The sequence below is a fragment of the Cervus elaphus genome, chromosome 4 (assembly GCF_910594005.1).
Source record: "Cervus elaphus chromosome 4, mCerEla1.1, whole genome shotgun sequence".
NCBI classification, from domain to species: domain Eukaryota; kingdom Metazoa; phylum Chordata; class Mammalia; order Artiodactyla; family Cervidae; genus Cervus; species Cervus elaphus.
This window is the reverse complement of record NC_057818.1, coordinates 64,403,404-64,429,881: the sequence shown is the minus strand read 5'-3', so window position 1 is coordinate 64,429,881 and position 26,478 is coordinate 64,403,404. Positions and strand designations below refer to the sequence as shown.

At 42.4% G+C, this 26,478-nt stretch overlaps 2 protein-coding genes across 2 annotated transcripts; both read right to left on the bottom strand.

The window, feature by feature from the left end:
* Positions 1–209: 209 nt before the first annotated feature.
* Positions 210–7,860, bottom strand: LOC122692869 (cationic amino acid transporter 3-like). The gene is made up of 11 exons (XM_043900682.1): positions 7,482–7,860; positions 6,716–6,874; positions 2,777–2,963; positions 2,472–2,584; positions 2,095–2,317; positions 1,787–1,926; positions 1,587–1,689; positions 1,208–1,404; positions 843–1,009; positions 487–595; positions 210–331 (listed from the first exon to the last, which is right to left on the bottom strand). Exons 1-11 carry the CDS (start codon positions 7,858–7,860, stop codon positions 210–212), a joined length of 1,899 nt encoding a protein of 632 aa, XP_043756617.1.
* An 8,828-nt stretch (positions 7,861–16,688) lies between these two features.
* Positions 16,689–23,043, bottom strand: LOC122692868 (cationic amino acid transporter 3-like). Its single transcript, XM_043900680.1, has 11 exons — positions 22,671–23,043; positions 21,936–22,094; positions 20,940–21,117; positions 20,624–20,736; positions 20,232–20,454; positions 19,916–20,055; positions 19,712–19,814; positions 18,006–18,202; positions 17,643–17,809; positions 17,267–17,375; positions 16,689–16,810 (listed from the first exon to the last, which is right to left on the bottom strand). Exons 1-11 carry the CDS (start codon positions 23,041–23,043, stop codon positions 16,689–16,691), a joined length of 1,884 nt encoding a protein of 627 aa, XP_043756615.1.
* Between the last annotated feature and the right edge of the window lie 3,435 nt (positions 23,044–26,478).

Below are 26,478 nucleotides of genomic sequence, written 5' to 3'. Positions count from 1 at the left end.
ACACTTAAGAAGCCTGTACTTTTCTGTATGTACATCATGCTTTGAAAAGCTTACTTAAAAATTAGACAGCATTAAAGTCTGTCCACTTGCAATAAAGACTGGGATGTAGATGCATACACCTTCACACTCCATGGAGGCTGAAAGTGTTCATGTAGCAGAAGACACCTCCTATGTATGTAGGGACTCTACACAGCATCTGTGACCTTTGGTTAAGATGACTCAGCAGTAGGGGTGTTTTTGTCAAGAGTCTGGGAAGTGGAGACTGGTGGATGTTGCTCTTCGTTCTCCTCCAAACTGTGTCGGATCCCGTATCCAAAGTATATGAGAAATCCTAGTAAGGAAATGAGAAAATGAGAAGGATAAGTAGGCAGTCTTCTTGGTTACAAATGTTCAATAGGCCTCCTATTATGGTGGCCAAGAAATTTAGGGGAGCTCAGTTTGGGATCAGTCACTCAAGAGGTCTCTTTATGTCATAAAACCACTTACCAATCACATTCCAAATGCCAAATATGGCCCAGGTCCCAGAAGTTATCTGCATCATCAAGTAAATGTTCACAAAAATTCTCACCAGCGGGAGGACAGGCAGAGCAGGGACCTGTGGGGCAGAGTCAGTTCATCCCTGAATACACCCCAGATGCCTGAATGAGAGACTCTACCCCACGTGGGCAAGAAGACCAGCTTTCAGATGGTATTCAGTGCCTACTCAGACTGTGCAGGTAAAGTACGGGGTGTGGATCAGAGAAGTGTCCATTAGTTTTAGCCATTCCCCTCACTCCCTGGATGTTTAGACCATGAAGCATGTTCACTCAAGGTGGACAGTTTGGGCACATAAGGTCACTTACCTTAAAATAAAGAGGGATGGGGTTCTGGGGCTGCCTCCAGATGATGACCATGACCCCAATGATGAGCAGCAGCAGCAGCACAGCCACTGGTGTGTACCCAGAGTCTGCAGAGAACGCCTGACTGGACCACTGGACCAGGATCAGGCTCAAGATTATCATCAGGAGAACTACAGGGGTTAAGGTGGAGGAGAAGAGGTTCAACTTCAGAAGCTGAAGATGTCAAGACCTTGGGTCACACCTCTCCCCAGGCTGCCCACCTCAGGAAGGGCCATCATATCACCAAGACTCCTCAATTGACAAAATACACATTCCAACACCATACTGTCAACTTCAGAAAACGACCAAAGAGAAATCCCACTGCTCACCGAGTAGTGAGGCACATCTGTAGACAATCTGGCCAGATTTCCTAGTGGGGGTGGTGCTGGGAGGGAACCACAGCCTCTTTAGAATGTTTGAGTTTCTTGCTTCAGGCTCAGAGTCCAGAGGATGTTCATCAAGGCCAAGCACCCCAAAATCCTCCTCTGTGTTCTCATTCTTGCTTAAATTCTGGTCTGGCTGGTACCTGAATTAGAGGTTTTAAGGCAATATTAACAGCATCCCCTCCTCATCCAACATCACACAGCCTATTCCACATCTGTCCTGTCTTAAGTAGAGCAGGGCTTTAAGAAGATAGCATGAAGGCATAAGACAGTTACCTCCCAAATAATCTCCAAGACTCCCTACCGAGGTGTAGTGGGGTCTCACCTGAGGACAAGAATAGAAAATCCCACCAGAGAGTAAACAAGCAGAGTCACAGCTGCCACGAGCTCCAGAAGATCTGTGTACTTGAAGAATAACGCCATGAGCCCTAGAATGAGGGCGCAAACAAGGTGGGGAAGGGAGTGAGAAACAGCTGGAAATATGTAAGTTAAAGCGTGGGTTTCAATATATATATATTTTTTAACCTGAAAGATTTCCAGCAGACATGATGGACACGACACGGGTGCCTGTGTGGACATGGATCCGGGTAAGTACCCGGAAAAGGAGCCCATCCTCTGCCATCGTGTAGATCAAAGAAGGCATTCCAAACACGGCACTATGGAGTCTTGAAGAAAAGATGGAAACATGTAAGGACATATAGAAGCAGGATAGACTGGGATTTCTGCTCTCTTCTCAGCTTGGGATAAGGTGTCTCTCTGTTCTCTCTTTCAATCCTAAGGGTTGGGAGATCTGAGCATGTGAGAGTAGACAGGGAGAAAACCATGGCACTGACCTGGATAGAAGATCACAGAGGGTGCCAATAGCCACAAAGTATCTGGCGGGGAGCCACCAACTATGGAGAATGGCTTGTGGCAAAAGGTTGTGAGGCTGAATCTGGTGGTAGGGCACCATGAGGGTGAGTGCCGCCGAGACACAAGAGTAAGCCAGAAAGGAGATGAAGATTGTGATCACAATGCTCCATGGGATGGAACGATGAGGACTTAGAGCTTCTACCCCTGCAGAAAGGGAAGAAGTTTTGGGCCAGGAAAACACACTGGGGTGAAATCTCAAAATCCCCTTCCCTTTTGCATTTCACAAGCGGGTTTCCCCAATCCAGGGGCAGCCAGTCTGTTTCCAAACCCCAGATGGGATACACAGTGGCCATGTTACCTTTAGTGGCAACAGTATCAACACCAAAAAAATAGTAGAAACATGTAGCTGCTCCCTGGAGAATCCCTTCAAAGCCAAAAGGTGCAAACCCTCCAGAACCCAGAAGGCCTGAGCTATGGTGAGAGAAGGAAAGAGAAAGAACGTGGGTGAGGTGTATTTTGCCATCTCTACTGAGCTTCTCCCTTCATACCTCAAGTTCTGGGCTCCAGGATTCACTTCATGGATCCATCAGCCCATATATCTTTAGTCAGCACCATATTCTCAGCCCTGCATGCCCTTCACCCATATATTATGGCCAATATTACCCTCCTAAGGCATGGATGTCTGTAGATCCAGATGTGTTCAGTATGTAGTCCTGTTCCGTGAGCTTCCAGTTATGCAGATCTGCCTTAACAAAGCCAGTGATGATAATGAAAATGAGAAGCAAAAGGTTGATTCCCATGGATATTTTGGTAACCAGGATGGACTCACGAGCTCCCAGAACCAGTAGTCCTGTGGGAAAGATGTGATATGAAACACTCAAACTATTGATACATTTATAGACATACTTGTCATAGAAACACCCTTTTCCAATAAGATAAGAGATGACTTTTCACTTGGACATCACCAGAAGTTCAATACTGAAATCAGATTTATTATATTCTTTGTAGCTGAAGATGGAGAGGCTCTATACAGTCAGCAAAAGCAAGACCTGGAGCTGACTGTGGCTCAGATCATCAGCTCCTTATTGCAAAATTCAGGCTTAAATTGAAGAAAGTAGAGAAAACTACTAGACAATTCAGTTATGACCTAAATAAAATTCATTATAATTATACAGTGGAGGTGACAAATTGACTCATGGAATTAGATCTGGTAGGCAGACTGCCTGAAGAACTAGGGACAGAGATCATAACATTGAACAGGAAGCAATGACCAAAACCATCCCCAAGGAAAAGAAATGCAAAAAGGCAAAATGGTTGTCTGAGGAGGCTTTACAAATAGCTGAGAGGAGATGAGAAGTGAAAGGCAAAGGAGAATGGGAAAGATATAACCAACTGAATGCAGAATTCCAGAAAATAGCAGGGAGAGACAAAAAAGCCATCTTAAGTGAACAGTGCAAAGAAATAGAGGAAAACAGTAAAGTGGGAAAGACTAGAGATCTCTTCAAGAAAATTGGAGATATTAAGGGAACATTTCTTGGACGGATGGGCATGATAAAGGACAGAAATGGTAAGGATCTAACAGAAGCAGAAGAGATTAAAAAGAGGTGGCAAGAATACCCAGAACTATACAAAAAAGTTCTCAATGGTCTGGATAACCAAGATGGTGTGGTCATTCACCTAGAACCAGACATCCTGGAGTGGGAAGTCAAGTGGGTCTTAGGAAGCAATACTGTAAACAAAGCTAGTGGAGGTGATGGAATTCCAGCTGAGCTACTTCAAATCCTAAAAGATGATGCTGTGAAAGTGCTGTATTCGACATGTTGAGCAAACTTGGGAAACTCAACAGTAGCTTCAGGATTTCTAGATCAGTTTTCTTTCCAATCACAAAGAAGGGCAATGCCAAAGAATGTTCAAACTACTGTACCATTGCACTAATTTCACATGCTAGCAAGGTTAGGCTCAAAATCCTTCAAGCTATTCTTCAGCAATAGGTGAACCAAGAACTTTCAGATGTACAACAGAATTAAGAAAATGCAAAGGACCAGAGATCATATTGGCAACATTCATTGAATCACAGAGAAAGCGGGGAGAAATACCAGTAAATCATATACTTCTGCTTCATTTGACTACACTAAAGCCTTTGACAGTATGGATCACAATAAACTGTGGAAAATTCTTAAAGAGATAAGAATACCAGACCACTCTACCTGTCTCCTGAGAAATTTATGTAGGTCAAGAAGCAACAGTTAGACATAGAATAATGGACTGGTTCCAAACTGGGAAAGGAATACATCAAGGTTGTATATTGTCACCCTGCTTATTTAACTTATATGCAGAGTACATCATGCAAAATGCCAAGCTGGATGAAGCACAAGCTGGAATCAAGATTTCTAGGAGAAATATCAACAATCTCAGATATGCAAATGATACCACCTTAATGGCAGAAAATGAACAGGAACTAAAGAGCCTCTTGATGAAAGTGAAATAGGAGAGTGAAAAAGCTGGCTTAAAGCTCAATATTCAAAAAGTTAAGACCATAGCATCTGGTCCCATCACTTCCTGGCAAATAGAAGAGGGAAAAGTGGAAGCAGTGACAGATTTTCTTTTTTTAGGCTCCAAAATCACTGCAGATGGTGACTGCAGCCATGAAATCAAAAGACATTTGCTTCTTGGAAGGAAAGCTATGGCAAACCTAGACAGCATACTAAAAAGCAGAGACATCACTTTACCTATAAAGGTCCATATAGTCAAAGCTACGGTTTTTCCAATAGTCATGTACAGATGTGAGAGTTGGACCATAAGAAGGCTGAGCACCAAAGGATTGATGCTTGAAAATTATGCTAGAGATGACTATTGGGAGTCCCTTGGACAGCAAGGGGAACAAACCAATCAATCCTAAAGGAAATCAACCCTGAATATTCATTGGAAGGACTGATGCTGAAGCTCCAAAACTTTGGCCACCTGATGGACAGAACTGACTCATTGGAAAAGATTCTGATGCTGGGTAAGATTGAGGGCAGGAGAAAAAGAGAGTGACAGAGAATGAAAAGGTTGGATAGCATCACTGACTCAATGGACATAAATTTAAGCAAACTCTAGAAGATAATGGAGGACAGAGGGGCCTGGCATGCTGTAATCCATGGGGTTAACAAGAGTTGGCTATGACTTAGTGACTGAACAACAACAGGAAGCAGAGAAATAGTTGCTCAGGGCTGGCAGTCGGTGGTGGTGGACAAACAGACAGTGACTGCCCAGTGGGTACAGAGGTGTTGAACGTGTTTTGAACTAGATGGAGGTGATGGTTGCCCAACATTACAGATGTGCTTAATGCTACTGAGGTGTACACTTTAAGATGGTTAATTATTGTGGCAATCTTCTCATAATAATTGTCTAACAAAGCAAGATGTACACCTATTAAAAATTCAAACATATGGAGGCTAAATAACACCCTTCTGAATAACCAACAAATCATAGAAGAAATCAAAAAGGAAATCAAAATATGATAGAAATGAATGAAAATGAAAACACAACAACCCAAAACCTATGGGACACTATAAAAGCAGTGCTAAGCGGAAGGTTCATAGCATTACATGCTTACCTCAAGAAACAAGAACAAAGTCAAATAAATAACCTAACTCTATACCTAAAGCAATTAGAGAAGGAAGAAATGAAGAACCCCAGGGTTAGTAGAAGGAAAGAAATTTTAAAAATTAGGGCAGAAATAAATGCAAAAGAAACAAAAGAGACCATAGCAAAAATCAACAAAGCTAAAAGCTGGTTTTTTTGAAAAGATAAACAAAATTGACAAACTGTTAGCCAGACTTATTAAGAAACAAAGGGAGAAGAACCAAATCAACAAAATTAGAAATGAGAATGGAGAGATCACAACAGACAACACTGAAATACAAAAGATCATAAGAGACTACTACCAGCAGCTCTATGCCAATACAATGGACAGCTTGGAAGAAGTGGACAAATTCTTAGAAAAGTATAACTTTCCAAAACTGAACCAGGAAGAAATAGAAGATCTTTACAGACCCATCACAAGCATGGAAATTGAAACTGTAATCAGAAACCTTAATCTTACACAACGTTGTATGTCAGTTATATTTCACTGAAGCTGGGAAAAATTACAAAGTGGTTAATTTTATGCTCTGTGAACTTCTTCTCAATTAAAAAAAAAAACTTTGACCTCAGTAGAAAGGAACACTTGTTGTCTAAGTAAATGATTCTCAGCTTGGGGTAATTTTATTCCCCAAGGGACATTGGCACTGTCTGGAGACACCCTGATTGCCACAGTTGGGAGTGGGCGGTTGTCACTGGTATCTAGCGAGCAAAGGCCAAGGATGATACTCAACACTCAATAATGATTAAAAAAAAGAAAATAAAATTCACAGGACAGTCCCCCCACACCAAAGAATGATAAGCCCAAATTGTCAATAGTCCCAAGGGTAGAAAACAATGGTCTATGTCTTAGCTTCTGTCTCAAGACCCTTCTTTCTATTTTTAAGCCCCCACCATTCTGCCATGTCAAGCCTTTCCTACATCAGCTGCCTGCTCCACACCCTCCTCTTCCCATCCTGTTGTTGAGCCCTGCCTCACCTGTGAGCAGCAGCACCAGGCCCAGGGCAAAAAAGTCTGCATATGTGGCCAGGGAGTAAGGTAGGTGCAGAGAGAAAGTTTCCTGTAAAGCCTGAGAGATGTGATTCCCAATCAGGCTGTCAAAGATAAAACTCGAGGCCCTGGCCAAGATGGCTGTGCCTGCAGAGGCAGAAGAAGGAGCATTCATTGACAAACAAAAATTGATGCACCATAGTATCTAAAAACACAGACAAAATACCTGTATATACAAAAAGCCCATATATACACAAATACCTGTATATACAAATACCTGCTACAAAATACAAAGTATCAAAGAGTTTCTTTTCATGGGTTAGGGAGAGTAGACCCAAATGATTCATCAAAATGTCAGGTGTTTTAATATGTTAGGAGCAGATCAATGTTATACAAGAAAACACGTCAGTGGGACTGGGAGGGCTGGGAATAGGCATGAAATTTGAAATCAAGTGGTAAAGGAAAATCCCAGGAGGGCAACAACTGAGCAAAGATTTCATGATGGTGAGGGGATGAGCCTGTGGGACATGCTCTCACCCACTCCCTATAGTTCCCTTTCCTTCTGGGTTCATTGTCCATCATTTGAGGACACAGGATAGAATCGAGTTGAATGCAGTTGTGGGGTCTTCCTGACACTATTATCAACTTCCCTCTATGAGGCCAAGAATAAAGTGCTCATGAATGACTGAACCCAATCCTCCAACATAGTTTCCCAGGCTTAAGCCCCACACCATTTGCTGGCCCATCGTCTCACCCGTGACTGAACGAAGTATGAGGTTCCAGCCAATGACGAAGGCATAGAGTTGACCCATTGTGACATAGCTGTAGAGATATGCATAACCGGAGCATGGTACCCAGGCCCCAAATTCAGCATAGCAGAGCCCAGATAACATACAAACAAGGGCAGCCACCAAGAGCGAGATGATGATCGCTGGTCCAGCTATGTACTTGGCCAGTCCACCAGTCACAAGGTACATCAATGCCATCAGCATCCCGCCCACACCCAAGATCACCAGGTTTAGGGTGTTCAGATGAGCCACGGGTCTCTCAGACTCATCTATGGGTTCCAGCGGCCACTTGCGGAAGAGCTTCTGACCAAATTGGCGAACAAACTGACGCAACCTCCTAGGCATAGTTGAGGAGGCTACAGTCTGCTGAGAAAACAAGATATAAAGCTGTTAAGAATGTCCATCCACCCTTGGCACTGGGGTTCCAATGCTATGGAGTATGGAAGTGATGGGGGAACAGGTGGTAAAAGGACACATTAGGCAAGCTCTCCATCTCTGAGATTTGGTTTCCACAATCATAGAGAAGACTTCTAATTTGTCTCAAAGTTACTGGAAAATTTGTATGAAAAGAAGTGAGATGGAGTGGATTATGTCTTCCCAAACGTGCCCTTTGATGGGTAAATTGTTTTGAGCTAAAGTTAATTAAGACACATTAGACTCAGGAGAAGCTCTTTACCTCTTCCTCAACTGTTCAAAATAATGCAGATTAGGGGACCTATGCAGGAAGAGAGTTATTACCACAGAGAACTTTTTAATCTCAGAAAGACTTACCTGCATGGAGTGGGCAAACATTTGTTCACCAGGCACTTGCTCTTCTCATCCTTCTGTGCGTGGTCTTCCTCTCATTTGAAGCTCCAGATCCCCACCCCTTTCTCTTTAACTCAGGGGGTCATATAAGCCTCAACTGTTTGACAGTCTTTGAGCCTCAAAATTTTTTATGGAGCTCCTGAACATATTAAACTAACTGTGTTTATCTAGCCCAGCTGAAGAATCTAGAAAGCCAAGTCTTCTACCCCTACAGGAGCAAAAGCTTCCAACACACAGCCTGTCACACCACAGGTGCTGAATTGGTATAAGTTGGATGGATAAAAATGCTGATTTTTGAATTGAAATCAACCAGTCCTCTTTGTCTGATTTTGCTGAAACTACATTTCATCTTTGTCCTCCTTTGGCCTGCAGAACAGGGCAAATCATCATCATTATTCCCTCCCCTCTTTGATAGGGGTGAAGTGACTCTTTTAGGGGCTTGCTGAGCAGAGCGCTCCGACTCTGCACTTTTCTTCACCAAGGATCCTGAAACCTGGACACTTTCTGTTTCATTGTTTGCAGAGTGACATGGAATAGGAACTCTGCTCTGCGGCAGAATGAGATGACATTTGAGGGGAGGCACAGACTCTAGCCCAGCTCAGTCAAAGCATCAAACTACAGTGGCCTCCCAACTGCCTGGAGGGAGGGGGAACCAACCTTCATTCTGAATCAGAAATGACAGGACTGTGTTTCCTGCTACCTTGGGACATGAAATGTCTCCTGCCTACACAGCTCTGCAGGGCTAGGCTGACCCAATGACCACCAGTTATTGTGAGGGGGGCTTCCATTCCACCACTGATACTCCAAAGTCCAAGTTTAACATTTTGATTAAGAGCAAGCATTAAGAGCAGGGAAACTCTGAATAGAACCTTGGTTCTGCAAACACTCCGGCACTCTTGAACAAGTCATATACTTCTTTGGACTGTTTTCTTCTTGCTCAAATGCTGCTGGTGAACCCTTCTGCACCATGAATAGGAATGTAAAATGGGGCAGCAGCTATGGATGCAGTATAGTGGATCCTCATAAATGAAAAATGCATTTACCACATGATCCACCCATGCCACATTGGGTGTATAGCCCAAAGAATTGAAAGTAGGGTTCTAAGACATATTTGTACACCTGTGTTCCTTAGAAGCATTATTCACAATAGCTGATAGTTGGAAGCAACCCAGATGTCCATCCATGAAGGAATGGATAAACACAATGTGGTCTGTACATACAGTGGAATATTATTCAGTCTTAAACAGATAGGAAATTCTTTTTTTCAAATATTTTTTAAAATTTATTTTTATTGGAGGATAATTGCTTTGCACTATTGTGTTGGTTTCTGCCATACATCAGCATGAATCAGCCATAAGTATGCATATGTCCCCTCCCTCTTGAATCTCCCGCCCATCCCCCTACTCCATCCCACCCTTCTAGGTTGTCACAGAGCACCAAGTTGATCTCCCTGCATTACATAGCAAATTCCTACTGGTGATCTATTTTACATATGGTAGTATATATGTTTCAATGCTACTCTCTCAATTCATCCCACCTTCTCCTTCCCCCTCTGTGTCCACAAGTCTGTTGTCTAAAAAAGACAGGAAATTCTGAGGTATGCTATAATGTGGAGGAACACCGAGGACATTATGCTAAGTGACGTAATCCAGTCACAAAAAAGCATGCTATGATTCCATATCTATGAGGTACTGAGAGGAGTCAACTTCTTAGAGACAAAGTAGAATGGTGGTTTGCCAGGGTCTTGAATGAAGGGTGAAACTGGGAGTTATTGTTAAACAGAGACCCAGGTTTACTTTTCTTCTTAGGAAAGAAGAGAAAAAAGATGTGGGAAAAGTTCTTAGTATGGGTTGCACAACAATATAAATATTCCTAACATCACTGAACTGTATACTTGAAAATGGTTAGGATGGCAAATTTTAAGCTATATGTAATTTACCACCATATTTAAAAATTACTGCCAATAAGAAGAAATAGAGCCAACTTCACAGAGTTGCTGGGTTAGCAAACCAATGGTGATATAATATAAATCACCACACAGCCCTCCTCTGAGGACACCAAAATCCATGGATGCTCAAGATCCTTACAGTCACTGGGGCATCCACAGAGGAGGACCCTGCAGAATCAGAGGGTCAACACTACACAGGAGACTGACATCAGTGGTCCTCACACCATAAACCCTGTTCCAGGAAATCTTTGATATTGTTTGAGCACTAGTCAAAAAATATGAGTCTTAGAATCTCCATGGTCTGATCCAATACCCTGCGTCACCAACTCCCACATAAACCTGTCAACTCCCAGTTCCTGTTTTCATCTGGAAAATGGATCTCTCCACCCTCAGTCAGGAGCGCAATCCCTCCACTGTAGGATTGCAGAGGTCTCTTTTGGAAGATGTGAACTCAGCACCCACTCTCCTACAGAAAAGGGTGACCTGAGACTTACTGGATCCTTGGAGCAGAGCCTGGAGCACTGGATCAGTCAGGGAGGCTGAGGTTAAGTCATGCAGGACTGGAGCTGAGACATCTCTAAGAACCAAAGCGGGGAGTCCTGAGCACAGAAGATGGCCCTTACCCCATGCGTTGTTAAGGTGGAGATGAGGCTGGTCGGGTGGGGAGCATCTGCCATATAGCTATCAGCCTTGACCCTTTTGTGGTAACTCTGAGGGAGTGGTTCTGAGAGGTTTTTTTTTTTTTTTTTTTAAATTTGTTATTACTCATAACATGATATTGACCAATTTTAACCATCTTTAAGTGTCCAAGAGGACTTCCCTGGTGGTCATACGGTAACATGTCTGACTACAAGGCAGGAGACGTAGGTTTGATCTCTGGGTCGGGAAAATCCCTTGGAGAAGAAACTGGCAACCCACTCCAGTATTCTTTCCTGGACAGAGGAGCCTGGTAGGCTACAGTACATGGGGTCACAAAGAGTTAGACATGACTGAGCAACTTCACTTTCACTTTCAAGTGTCCATTTCAGTCGAATTAAATACGTTTGCATTTTTTGCAACCAAACTGCAGAACTTTTTTCACCTTGCAAAATATCAACTCTGTACCCATTCAACAACCATCCTTACTTTCTCCTTTCTGAGTTCCTGGCAGTTGTTGTTCCACTTTCTCTGAATCTGAGCACTCCAGGTGCCTCATTTCAGTGAAGTCAACATTATTTATCCCTTCCTGTCAGGCTTGTTTTGCTTAGTAGAATGTGTACTAGATTCCTCTATGTTGTAGCATGGGTTATATTCCTGTCCTTTTTAATGCTGAATAATACTCTAGTATATGCACATACCACATGGGCTTAGCGATTCTTTGATCAGTGGGCACTTGGTTTGCTTTCATGTTTTAGTTATTTTGAATAATGCTGCTATGAACAAGGATGTAGAAATATCTCTTCCAGAGTGCTTTCAATTATTCTGGGCATATCCTCAAGGTAGAATTGCTGGATCATAAAGTTCTAACATTTTTATATCCTGTGATGGACAGGATGTTCACATATTGAGGAACGGGGAGGTCATTTTGGCTTATCCATGGTTCAGGCTGCACTGTGTGTGAACTAAGACAGTCTGTCCAACTCTCCCAGAACATCTTTAACCCCAAGGTAAAGAACATCTGTTTTGAAGATAAGAACGAATAACTCCCTTCTCATGGCATCCATGTTAACACTCCCTGAAAGATAATGTTCCCTTCCCAGACACTAGGGTCCTGCTGTCTCACTGTCTATGTACTAAGTCTGTTTCTTTTGAAACTTTAAGGAATACACCCTGTCATGTTAATGTATATACTTTCTTTGGATGAAGTATAAGATTGTGCTTCAATGGAGCAGTTCCCCAGAGCTATCTGAGAGGGTACCCCCAAGCTATAGCCCTCAGTTTGGGTCAAATACACCTTTCCCATTTCTATTGTGTTTCTTGATTACTTCCCTGGACAGTTGAATTCACTGATCAGCAAGGACACCAAAGTAGACAGAGTGTAAAACTAGGGGACCCAGCTCACAGCCTTCCTCCCTCCCAGTAATTAGCTGATTTGTTTTTGGTTGCAGTAGGTCTTTGTTTGTGGGCACTGTCTTTCTCCAGCTGCAGCGAGTGGAGGCTACTCTCTAGATGTCGTTCACTCTGTAGTTGCGTTGTGTGGGCTTATCACTGCAGGTGCTTTAGTCATAGACTGCTGTAACTTAGTCACTAAGACATGTCTGATTCTTTCACGCCCCCATGGACTATAGCCCACCAGGCTGCAATGTCCATAGAATTCTCCAGGCAGTAATATTGAAGTGGGTTGCCATTTCCCCCTCTAGGAGATCGTCCCAACCCAGGGGTCAAACCCACATTTCTTGCACTGACAGGCAGATTCTTTACTGTTGAGGCACCAGGGAAGCCCAATCATAGAGATGGCATTAAAATCTAATTTTAACTCCAAGTAGTTTAACAATATTATTTTTCCCAATCAAATACTGTTGTCTCACTTTAATAATTTTTGGTGAATAAAAAGTTCCCCATCTTGGGTCATGTAAATTATTACCTGTATGTGTGATTCTTTGTTATGCAGCTTATGAAATATAACTGAGCACTTATTGTATTCCAGAAGCTGTTTTAGGTGCTACAAAGCAAATGGTAGTCAAAAGTGTGATGGGAGTGAATGTATCTCCCCACTTTCAAACTCATATATTGAAGTTCTAAACCTTAGGACCTTGGAATATGACTCTATTTGGTGGTGAGAGGGTAGCAGGCAAGAAGGTCAGAGGTCTCCAAATAGGCTGAAAGTTTCAGACATTTTTTTTATCTCTCTCCTAAGTGGCAGGAGGAAACAAACTACAAGTGTCAGATTCTTCTCCCTTTCTCTATACAAATTTTAAAAAAGGTTTCTTTTAAAATTCTGTGTTGCCATGACAACACCTGGTTCCATCTGAACTTAACTTTTCTCAAACCTTGAGCTAACTAATGTGCTTTTCTTATGGAAATGTTTTTCTTAACTTGAACCATATGTTTACCTTAAACTCTGTCTTTCTTCAAGTCAGTTCCAGCTAAGACTCAGAACTGATAATGGCTCATCAAACCAGTATGTTTTACTCACACAATTATTCTCCTATGTTAATGAAACTATATATTTGATTGGAAACCTCCCTTTCTTCAAGATTCATGTCAATCATTTTATGGCTCAGGTGACTCACATTGTGCCAATGTTATCTCAAAATGCATTTTGTGAGGGGCCTGGTACCAGTCTCTGGGTTTTGACACATTTCCTTTCTCTAATTTGCAGCCTGCTAGTAGCTATATAACTTCCTGGGAAAATTAGCAGGGGGGCACTCTTTCTGCCCCCTTCTGATGACTATGTCAGAAGGTTTGTCTATTTCTTTTATACGTTAAATAGTTTATTATTATTATTAATAGTTTGTTAAAAAACTATATCACACAAAAGCTCTGAGTGATCAAGCCTCGTCACTGGCCTCAGATGGAATTCCTCTCCTCCAGAGGCCAAGAATCCCAGCATCTTTCACGGTTCAGCAACAACGTTTTAGTCACAGGGCCTTAAAGAGATAATGAAGATTATATGAGGTCATCAGGATGGGACCTAAGCCATAAGGAATATAACTAAACTGCTTGTGTGTGTTAGTTGCTCAGTCATGTCTGACTCATTGCAAGCCCATGGACTATAGCTTGTCAAGCTCCTCTGTCCATGGGATTCTCCAGGCAAGAATACTGGAGTGGGTTTCCAATTCTTTCTCCAGAGTATCATCCCAATGCAGGGATCCAATCAGGTCTCTTGCATTGCTGGCAGATTCTTTACTGTTAGGTAGTTAGAATAGGAAAAGGAGTCCAGAGTGGTGCTGGCTAAAGGACAAAGGAGGGAAAAGCCGGCAAAAATAGAACAAAGGAAGGTCCAAGGGCTGGAGTGAGAACCTCAGGTAAAACAAACAGCTCTCCTGGCTAGCTGAATTTACAAAGGGCAGGCTCAGAGGGGAGGAGACAAATGTGTAAATAGAGGAGCCACAATTGATCCAGGGGCTTCTCTTCTCTTCAAGTCTTTCGGGTCGGTCTGCCCTCACGCCTCAAGGATGGATTTCCCTTTGCTTTCTAAATAAAACTGAGCTGTAACACTGGTCTGTCCGAGGAAATTTACATGGGACTGTAACACTGGCCTGTCAGTTATTTGAAATTTTTGTCGCGACAAGACAGAACCAAGGAAATTACAAACTCCCCTGACATTACCATCTGAGACATCAGGGAAGCCCATATTTCTTATTCCAAGAGGGTCTTAGATCAAATTACAAGACAATTAGATATGCTATATTTAGGTCAACAATAAGCCTTAACACATATTATTATACATATATCATATGTACATATTTTATGCATATTAATTATACACATACACATTTAGATATATATACATACATACACATGTACAAGCATACGTTATTATATTGTGCTTCACAGATGTTGCACTTTTTTCCAGTTAAAGCTTCATGGCAACCCTGGGTTATCAGATGATGATTCACATTTTTTTTTTCTTTAGCAATAAAGTGCTTTTAAATTAAGGTATGTACATTTATTTAAGACAGAATGCTATATAGAACATTGAACACATTGCAGTGTAGTGTGAACATAAGTTTTTTTTTTTTCTTTTTTTTTTTTTTATTAGTTGGAGGCTAATTACTTCACAACATTTCAGCGGGTTTTGTCATACATTGATATGAATCAGCCATAGATTTACACGTATTTACATGCACTGGGAAACCAAAAAATTGTGTGTTTCTCCTTAATGCCAATTCTTTTTACTGTGGTGGTCTGAAATCAAACCAGTAATGTCTCTGAGGCCTGCCTGTAGGGTCGTATCATTTAATTATTACAGAAAGTGCACAATTTTTCTTTCCTGGAGAATGGCCCACATTCTGGGTTTGGCTGATTTTGTTTTCAGTTGAAATTGGAAGCTATCCCTCATGTCTGCTATGATCTGGTATTTGATCTGGAGATTGATTATATTCTGATACAACTTTTCATCAAGACTATGGGCGGTGTTCTGTTTTGCCATTACAGCACAGTGGGAAGCACATGATATCTGGTTGTTCCACAATAAGGGAAGAACAAGAGTCGGGTGATTGGTCAACCTCTTCCATCAAAGTTGCACCTGACAGTTTCAGTCTTCATTGTTTCCTAAGCTGGTAATTTCAGTAAAACTTGCAAGATAGTGATTTTTCCAGTTCTGTTAGTCTTCCTCCATCTACTTTTTAATTCACCTAATAATTTTGCTATACATTTTCTTGACCACCATACCCCCTTCACTCTACTGCAGTTGTTCATTCTCACAAACAATGCTTCATTATTACCAACATCTTCAGTGTCCATAATCTCCATTTCAATCATTCTGTTCTGCAGCAATAACTTTTTTAAAAAAAATTATTTATTTTAATTGGAGGCAATTACTTTACAATATTGTAGTGGTTTTTGCCATACATTGACATGAATCAGCTATGGGTGTATATGTGTTCCCCATCCTGAATCCCCCTCCCAACTCCCTCCCCATCCCATCCCTCTGGGTCATCCCAGTGCACCAGCCCTGAGCACCCTGTCTCATGCAATAATATTTTAATCTTGTCTCTGCAATTTAACTTTGTTTTAGTTCCACTCAACTGTAACCATTTATCAATCAACCATTACTTCCCATCTTATTGCCCTTCCTCTAGCAATGTGGGTGTTTTGTTTTGTTTGTTTCAATTAAAAGCTTATTCTAATCAGCTCTATTGTGTAAGTCTAAGGGTCTTATACAGAAAAGTAATCATTTATACCTTCTTGCATGATATCTCAATAAAGTTGGAAAAAAGAATTAAAATGATAATTTCTCTTTACCATTATGAAATGATCCACTTCATCTGTTATTATTTCTCTTTTTCTCAAAATATACTTTGATATTACCATATCTCCCCTAGCCTTCTTGTGTTACTGTTTGCACAATTTATCTGTTTCCTTCCTTTTATGTCCAACACAACTATGTCCTAATATTTAAAGTGCACCTCTCAACACAATATACAGTTACCTGTGTTTCCTTCCAGAAGTGGCAAACTTCTGGCCCAAGAACTTATTTCTCATGTACCAGGTTAATATTTTATTTCTTCCTCCGGTTGCTGGTTATATTGTTGTACTTTGTGAAAATTCATTTTGGTGCACACTTATGAAGAATGTGCTTTTCTGTATGTATATCATGCTTTGAAAAGTTTACTTAAGAATTTTACAACATAAGAGTCATTTTGTCTGCTGGCAATAAAAACAGGCTTTAAATGCCTATCACCTTCAAATTCCATAGAGGCTCACAGTGTCCCTTGAACCAGCAGATCCTCCAGTTCCTGGAAGGATTTCACACAGCATATACTTCCTCTGGTTAAGATGACTCAGTACCAGGGGTGTTTTCATCAAGAGTCTGGAAAGTGGAGGCTGGCAGCTGTTGCCCATTGTTCTCCTCCAGGCTGTGTCGGATCCCATATCCAAAGTATATGGCAAAGCCTAGGAGGGAAATGAGACAGTGAGAAAGGAAAGTAGGCTCTCTCCTCACTTACAAATGCCCAGTGGGTTTCCTATTATGGCATCTGACACAATGTGGGGGGACGGATAGTAGGAAGAGGATTGGGTTCGGTCACTCAACAGCCCTCTTTAGGGCACTTCCCTGGTGGTTCCATGGTTAAGAATCTGCCCACCAATACAGAGGATTCGAGTTCAATTCCTGGTCTGGGAACTAAGATCCCACCTACCTTGGAGCAACTAAGCCTGCGCTGAGACCACATGCCAAAACTGAGCAGTTACCTGTAACTACTGAGCCGACATGCTCTGGAGTCTGTGTGTCACAACTAGAGAGAAGCCCACAAACCAAAACAAAGAGCCCTCGAGCTGCAACTAAGACCCAATGTGACCAGATAAATAAATATTAACAAAGATCCCTCTTTTTCATAGAAAACCACTCACCAATCACATTCCAGATGCCAAGTTGGACCCAGATCCCAGAGGTCATCTGCATCATCAAGTAAACATTCACAAAGATGCTCACCAGTGGGAGGACAGGCAGAGCAGGGACCTGTGGGCCAAGTCAGTTCATCCCTGAACACACCTCAGATGTCTGAAAGGGAGACCCTACTGCGGTGGGAAGACTCCAGCCCAATTTCAGCTGTGTATTCAGTGTCTACTTAGATTGGGTGTGTAAAGGAGTAAGTGTGGATCAGGGAAAGGTCCATTGGTTTTAGCAACACCCCTTCTTCCCTGGTCCAGCAAAGGGTGTTTAGATCTAAAGCACACAGACCTCCTTCACTCAAGGTGGACACTTTGGGCCTATGAGGTCACCTACCCTGAACGTAAGAGGAGAGGGGTCCTGAGGCTGCCTCCAGATGATGACTGTGACCCCAATGATCAGCAGCAGCAGCAGCACAGCCACTGTTGTGTACACGGGGTCTCCAGAGAACACATATCTGGACCCCTGAGCCAGTATCACAGTCAGGATCATCAGCAGGAGAACTGCAAGGGTCAAGGAGAAGAACAGGCTGGACTCCAGAAGACCAAGACGTCAGGACCTTGGGCCACACCCCTCCCCAAGCTGCCCATATCAAGAAGGGCCATCATATCTCCAAGACACCTCAACAGCCAAAGACACAGTTTCCCACTCTATCTTGCCAATTTCAGAATATGATCGATGAGAAATCCCACTGCTCACCAAGCAGTAAGGCACATCCATAGACAATTTGGCCAGATTTCCGGGTGGGGTTGGTGCTAATAGGGTCATACAGACTCTTTAGAATCCTTGAGATTCCTGCTTCAGGTACAGATTCCAAAGGACTTGCTTCACGTTCAGAAATCTCAATTTCATTTTCTGTTTTCTCCTTCTTGCTTAAATTCTGTTCTGGTTGGTACCTGAATTAGAGGTATTAAAGCTGTATTATTAGATTGGAACAAAAGTAATTGTGGTTTTTACATTGTTGAAATTTACCACTTGATATTGAAATACATTCTAAATAAATTTGGCTATATTATACAACATTTTAATGCACATTATGGGTTTTATTTATTTATTTGTTTTTGCTAGTGACATCATTTGCTGTTTATTTTATATTTATTTTAGACTATGGAAGTGATGTTAGACAAAAAGCAAATTTGAGTGATTTTCTATTTGAGTTCGAAATAGGTCATAAAGCAGCAGAGACAACTTGCAACATCTACAACACATTTGGCCCAGGAACTGCTATTGAATGTACAATGCAGTGGTGGTTCAAGAAATTTTGCAAAGGAGACAAGAGATCTGAAGAAGAGGAGCACAGTGGTTGTCCACTGGAAATTGACACCAACCAACTGAGAGCCCCTTGGACTGCAAGGAGATCCAACCAGTCCATCCTAAAGGAGATCAGTCCTGGGTGTTCATTGGAAGGACTGATGTTGAAGCTGAAACTCCAATACTTTGGCCACCTGATGCGAAGAGCTGACTCATTTGAAAAGACCCTGATGCTGGGAAAGATTGAGGGAAGGAGGAGAAGGGGATGACAGAGGATGAGATGGTTGGATGTCATCATTGACTCAATGGACATGGGTTTGGGTGAACTGCGGGAGTTGGTGCTGGACAGGGAGGCCTGGCATGCTGCAGTTCATGGGGTCACAGAGAGTCAGACACGACTGAGCAACTGAACTGAACTGAACTGAATTGAGAACCATCATCAAAGCGGATCCTCTTCCAACTACATGAGAAGTTGTTGAAGAACTCAACATTGACCCTTCTATGGTCATTCAGCATTTGAAGAAAATTGGAAAGGTGAAAAAGCATGATAAGTGGGTGCCTCATGAGCTGACTGAAAATTTTTTAAAAATTGTCATTTTGAAGTTTCACCTTCTCTATCAATGCAACAACAACAATGAACCATTTCTTGATCAGATTGTGACATGTGATGAAAAGTGGATTTTATATGACAACTGGTGATGACCAGCTCAGTGGTTGGACTGACAAGAAGTTCCAAAGCACTTGCATCAAAAGAAACATCATGATCACTGTTTGATGGTCTGCTGCTGGTCTGATCCACTACAGCTTTCTGAATCCTGGTGAAACCATTACATCTGAGAAGTGTGCTCAGCAAATCAATTAGATGCACTGAAATCTGCAATGCCTGCAGCCAGCATTGGTCAACAGAAAGGACCCAATTCTTCTCCATGACAATTTTAAACTGCATTTAAAATTCACGGTCCAAAACTGTAATTACATTTGCACCAACCTAAAAACATCAGCCCCTAGTCTCTCAACATAGATGGTCCCATCAACTTTTTTCCTGCCTTAAGCCCGTGGAGCATTTAGAAAGTGGCATGAATATAGAAGACGATTGCCTCCCCCATCAATCCCCACAGGCCAAGACCCCCAGTCAAGGTGTAGCAGAGTCTCACCTGAGGACGAGAACAGAAATCACCACGAAGGAGTAAGCAAGCAGGGTCCCAATTGCCATGAGGTCCACAAGGTTACTGAACTCTAAGAGTAATGCTGTGACCCCTAGGATGAGGGTACAAACAAGGTATGGGGAGAGAATGAGAAACCACTGGAAACATACAAGTTAAAGACATTGATCAAAGGAATGAGTTTTGTTCACTCACCTGCAAGAGTTCCGGAAGCCAAGATGGCCATGATGGGAGTGTGTGTACGGGGATGGATCTGGGCAAGTCCTTGGAAAAGGAGCCTGTCATCTGCCATTGCGTACGTCACTCGAGACATGGAGAACATGGTACCCAGGAGGCTGGAAGAGAAGATGAAAGTGTAGGTGAGAACATGGAGAAATAGGACAGACCAAAGTTTCTCCTCCCTAGCCTACCTGAGGTGGAGTAAGATGTCTCTTCATCTTGTCTCTCAAATAACAAGGGATGGGATACCTGAACATCTGATGGTAGATGGAGAGAAAACTTTGACACTCACCTGGATGAAAGAGCACAGAAGGTGCCAACAACCACGACATATCTGGCAGGGCCCCACCCAACATGGAGAAAAGCCTGTGGCAAGGGGCTCTCAGGATGAATCTGGTAGTAGGGCACCATGAGGGTGAGTGCCGCTGAGACACCAAAATATGCCACAAAGCAGATAAAGAGTGAGACCACGATGCTGAAGGGGATGGACCGCTGGGGATCCTGGGCTTCTCCCCCTGCAAGATGGGAGGAAGTACTGGGTCAGTAAACACGCCGGGGTGAAAGCACAAAATCAAATTTCCTCCTCCATGTTCAAAAGCAGGCTAATCTTCTCCCAATCCCTATGTCTCAGGGCGGCCCAACCTGTGCCCAAACCCCTGATGGGAAGCACAATGATCATGTTACCTGTAGTGGCAATGGCATCAAACCCAACAAACCCGAAGAAGCATGTTGCCGCTCCCTGGAAAATCCCATCAAAACCAAAAGGTGCAAACCCTCCAGAACCCGGAGGGCCCAAGCTATGATGAGAAAAGGAATGAGGAAGAACATGGGTGAGGTGAGTTCATCCATCCCTACTGGACTCCTCCCTTCACACCACAAGTACTGGCCTCTAGGGTCCCCATCACTTAGATCCATCAGCCCAGGTCTCTTTAGTTCCCACCTTATTCTCAGCTCCATACCATCTGACATGCATTACTGTGGACAAGGGTACCCTCCTAACCTAGAGGAATCATTGGATCCAGCTGCAGCCAATGTGTAGTCCTGTTCTGTGAGCTGCCAGTTGTGCAGGTCTCCCTTAATGAAGCCAGAGATGATGATGAAGCTGAGAACCAAAATGTTAATGCCTGTGAACCATTTGTTGACCAGTGCTGACTCACGGGCTCCCAGAACCAGTATTCCTGTGGGAGAGATGGAATATAAGACATTCAAGGTAACCAAATCCATAGACACAGAAAGCAGACTAGTGGTTGCTGTGGGTTGAGGGTTGTAGAGGGTGGGAGTGGACAGATGGACAGTGTGTACAGGGTTTCCTTTAGGGGTGATGCACCTGTTTGGAACTAGATGGAGGTGATGGTTGTACAACATTGTGAATGTACTAAGTGCCACTGAATTATACACTTTAAGATGGTTAATTTCTTACTGTGGCCAGTATCACATGATACAAGGATCAAATCACCATAGGGTACACCTTAAACTTATAAAATGTTGTCTGTCAATTATGTCTCAATAAAGCTGGGAACAATTGTGAAACAGTTAATTTGAGGCTAGATGAATGTCCTCTCAATCAAAAAAAAAAAAAAAAAAGAAGTTTTATCTCAGTGCAGAAGAAGAAAGTTGTCATTTGAAGTCAATGATTCTGAGCTGGGAAAATTTTATCTCCCAAGGGAATTTTGGGGATGTCTAGAGACATTCCAGTTGTCACAATTTTGGATATGGGCTTCACAATTGTCTCATAAATAAAGGACACTCAATCATTAGACAATGACTTAAAAAAAAAAAAAAACCTACAAGGCACAAGACAGTCCCTCAGACTAAAGAATGTTCCTATCAAGAATGTCAGTAGTGGGAAATGATGGTCTGTCTTGCTTTCCTGTCTATCATATCACAAATCCTTTCCAGTACTAATTCCCTCACCATTCTGCCACCCCAAGCCTTTCCCACCTCAGAGTCCCTCCCACTCCCCTCTCTTCCCATCCTATCTTTGACCCCATCTCACCCATCATCACCAGCACCACACCCAGGGCAAGAAAGTCAGGATACTTGGCCAGGAAAGAGGGCACGTGCAGTGGGAAAGTTCCTCTTAACGCCTGAGACATGTGGTTCCCAATCAGGCTGTCGAAGGTGGAGCTCCAGGCTCTGGCTACACTTGCAATGGCTGCAGGTGCAGAAGAAGAAAGATTCACGAACAGACTTTAATTGAATCCCTACCATGTGCCATGGAATGTATGTCATGGAGGGGAGCAGACAAAGTAATTAATCTCAAATAGTTTCATTTCACAGGATAGGGAGAGAAGACATAGCTGATTCACAAAACAGGTCATCTGCTCAGTGTGTTAGGAGGAGATCGGTGTTTTGCAAGAAAAGATAACAGGAAATTGGGACCAGGAGTGTTGGAAGGTAAGAATTGAAATTTTAAGCTGAAGTGTAAAGAAAACTTCCATAAGCCAACAGCTGAGCAAAGGCTTCAATATGATGAAGGGATGAGCCTGTGCGTCATGCGTCCCTCTCACCCACTCACTTCCTACAGTCTCCTTTACTCTGGGTTCCTAATCCATCATTGAAGGAAGGAATAGACCTGGGTATGATGAAATTGTGCCTTTTTCCTGCCACTATTACCCACTTCCCCTGCAAAGTGGACAATGAAGTTCTCATGAATGAGCTGAAGACCCTAATCCCCCCTCCTGGTTTCCTCATCTTAATTCCCACACCTTTCCCCTCCCCATCATCTCACTGATGGCGTAGGACAGTAAGAGGTTCCAGCCAGTGATGAAGGCACAGAGTTCTCCCACGGTGACATAGCTGTAGAGATATGCAGAACCGGACCCAGGTGCTCGGGCCCCAAACTCAGCATAGCAGAGCCCTGACAGCACAGAAGACAGGGCGGCCACCAAGAAGGAGATGATGATCGCTGGTCCAGCTTTGTTCCTGGTCACTTCTCCAGGCAGGATGTACACGCCAGCTCCCAGGGTGATGCCCACACCGAAGGCCACCAGGTCGAGGGTTTTCAGACAACGTGACATGCGGCCCTCGGACCCCTCCCTCGGCTTGAGCGGCCGCCTGCGGACCAGCTTCTGACTGCATTGACGGAGATCCTGACATCGCATCCTAGATGGAGTTGTGGATCTGTGATCTGCTGAGAAAACAAGACACCAAACCATCAAGCATGTCCATCCAGCACTGGGCCTGGCACACAGTAGCTGCTTAATTGTTATGACTTGGGTGGTAAGAATCATGATAGTTTTTTCCTTTTTTTCTTTTTGTTTGCCAAGCTCACAGCTTGCAGGACCTTAGTTCCCTGACCAGGGCTTGAACCTGGGCCATGGCAGTGAAAGCCTGGAATTCTAACCAAAAGGCCACCAGGGAACACCCTGGAAGGTTTTTAAAATTTTTATTTTAATTGAGGTATAGTTAATGTACAATATTTTTAAATTTCAGATGTATTTTTTAGGGATCTTATGCCATTTATAGTTATTATAAAATATTGGGAAAGATTGAAGGCAAAAGGAGAAGGGGGTGGCAGAGGATGAGATGGTTAGATAACATCACCAACTCAGTGAACATGAATTTGAGCAAATTCTGGGAGATAGTGGAGGATGGGGGAGCCTGGTATGCTGCAGTCCATGGAACTGCAAAGAGTCAGACATGAGTTATTGACTGAATAACAACAATATAAAAAATTGGATGTATGGCACCGAATGTTCATAATCACAGTATTTATAATACCCAAGGCATGGATGCAACCTAAGTATCCATCAACAGATGAATGGATGAATAAAATGATAGACATATATGAATATGTATGTATGTGCACACATCTATATACATATATGTGAGGCGATTATACTTAGTGAAGTTAGACAGAGAAAGACTAATATTATATGACATCACTTCTATGTGGAATTTGAAAAATAATATGAATGAACTTGTTTGCAGAACAGAAACATAGGAAAAAAGCTTGTGGTTACCAAATGGGAAAGGTAGGGGGGAGGGATAAATTAGGATATTGGAATTAACATATACACACTTGTATATATATACAAAATATATAATCCACAAGGACCTGATGTATAGCACAGGGAACTATTTAATATTCTATGATAACCTAGATGGGAAAAGAATCTGATAAGGAATGGTTATATGTATCATTGAATCACTTTCTGTACACCGGAAACTAACACAGCATTGTAAATCAACTAAATTCTGATATAAAAATAATTTAAAAAAGAGAAGTATCCAGGAAACACGAAATATTTCAGAGCAATTGAATAAAAGCACATATTTATTCAGAGGGGAAAGAAGCAAAAAGAAATGACAGGACTCTGTGTCCTCTCCTTTGGGGCATGGAATGTCTCCTCACTACACAGCTCTGCAGGGCGAGGCTGAGCCAGTGACCCTGAGCTACCATCTGCAGGCTTCCGTCTGTGATATTCCAAAGTCCAAGTTCAGCATTTTGGATTAAAAGTGTAACCGAGCAGGACCCTGTGAGGTTTTCCCAGAATAGACCCCCATCCATGTCCTCCACCTATCTTTTATCTGTAGAAAAACCTCAAAGAATAAATTTAATCAAAGAAGTGAGAAAATGCAGAATGAAAACAGTCAAGCAAGACAAAATAATAATACTTTAGCTGTTAAAGTCAAAGTTCTTCCTCAAGGATTACAATAATACTCTGAGTCATGTCCTTTGAGGGGTTTTGCAGATACTAAAACCCTCACCAGGTGGAAGATGTTGGCTGTATGCTACTCACAAGCACAGAGACCCCAGACTGGTTGGAACCAGAAAGTTTATGATGCTGACTTCCAATTACCTCACCACCAACCAATCAGAAGAGTGTCCATGACCTGATGACAGCCAGCTCCTTGAACACTATGACTCCTCATTACCTGGTCCAGGGCAAGACACACAGTACTGAGGGCACTAGGCCACTGTGGCTCCCTGTGCCTAGCAAGGCAATCAACTCTTCTCTTTTCTACTTCACCCAGAACTCTGACTCCAAGCATCTACTGGGCATCAGTGAAGAGAGGCCGAGTTTTGGCTACAAGAACAAGCATTCCAAGAGCCAGAAAACTCTGATGAGAATCTTGGCTTCACCACCATCTCTGTGTCTTTGGAGAAGTCATTTAATTCTCTGGACCTCCGCTTCCTCTTGTTCAAATATGATGACTATAAAACAGTTTCAGTTTTATAAGATGAGAAGAGTCCTGGTAGCTGATAATGTAAATATACTTAACATCACTGAACTGTACACTTAAAAATGGTTAAGATGGCAAATTTTATACCATATGTAATTTACCACCATATTTTAAAATTAGTGCCAGTGAAAAATAATAGAGGCAGCTTCACATTGGGTTAACAAACCCATTGGTGACTTAATTTAATATAAATCACCATACAGCCCTCCTCCCAGATACCAAAATCCATGGATGCTCAAGTCCCTTACAGCCACCTGGGTATCCATAGAGGAGAAACCTGCAGATAAAAGGGTCAACACTACACAGGGGACTGACATCATTTATGGTCCCCACACCATAAACCCTGTACAAGGGGAATCCTTGATACTGTTTGAGCACCAGTCAGGAAAGTGAGTCTTAGTTCATTTAAACTGAGGTGGATGAACCTACAGCCTGTTATACAGAGTGAAGTAAGTCAGGAAGAGAAAACAAATGTCATAATTTAACACACATATATATGGAATCCAGAAAAATGATACTGATGAATGTATTTGCAGGGCAGGAATAGAGGCACAGACATAGAGAACAGACTTGTGGTCCCAGCAGAGGAAGGAGAGAGTGGAACAAATTGAGAGAGTAGTATAGATGTATGTACACCACCATGTGTAAGATAGGTAGCCAGTGGGAACCTGCTATATAGCACACGGGGCTCAACTTGGTGCTCTGTGATGACCTAGAGGGGTGGGATGGGGGTGGGTGGGAGGGAGGTTCAAGAGGGAGGGGATATACGTATACTCATGGTTCATTCATGTTGTTAGATGGCAGAAACTGACACAACGTTGTAAAGCAATCATCCTCTAGTTAAAAATAAATTTTATTTCCGTAATTTCTCTTTCTGTTTCCTCGTTTTAGTGTATAGGAATGCAAGGGATTTCTGTGTGTTAATTTTATATCCTGTAACTTTACTATAACAATACCATTCACCATTGCAACAAAAAGAATAAAATACTTAGGAGTATATATACCTAAAGACACAAAAGACCTATACATAGAAAACTATAAAACACTGATGAAAGAAATCAAAGAGGACACAAACAGATGGAGAAATATACTGTGTTCATGGATTGGAAGAATCAATATTGTCAAAATGACTATACTACCCAAAGCAATCTATAGATTCAATGCAATCCCTATCAAGCCACCAATGGTATTTTTCACAGAACTAGAACAAATAATTTCACAATTTGTATGGAAATACAAAAAAACACAAATAGCCAAAGTAATCTCGAGAAAGAAGAATGGAACTGGGGGAATCAACCTGCCTGACTTCAGACTCTACTACAAAGCCACAGTCATCAAGACAGTATGGT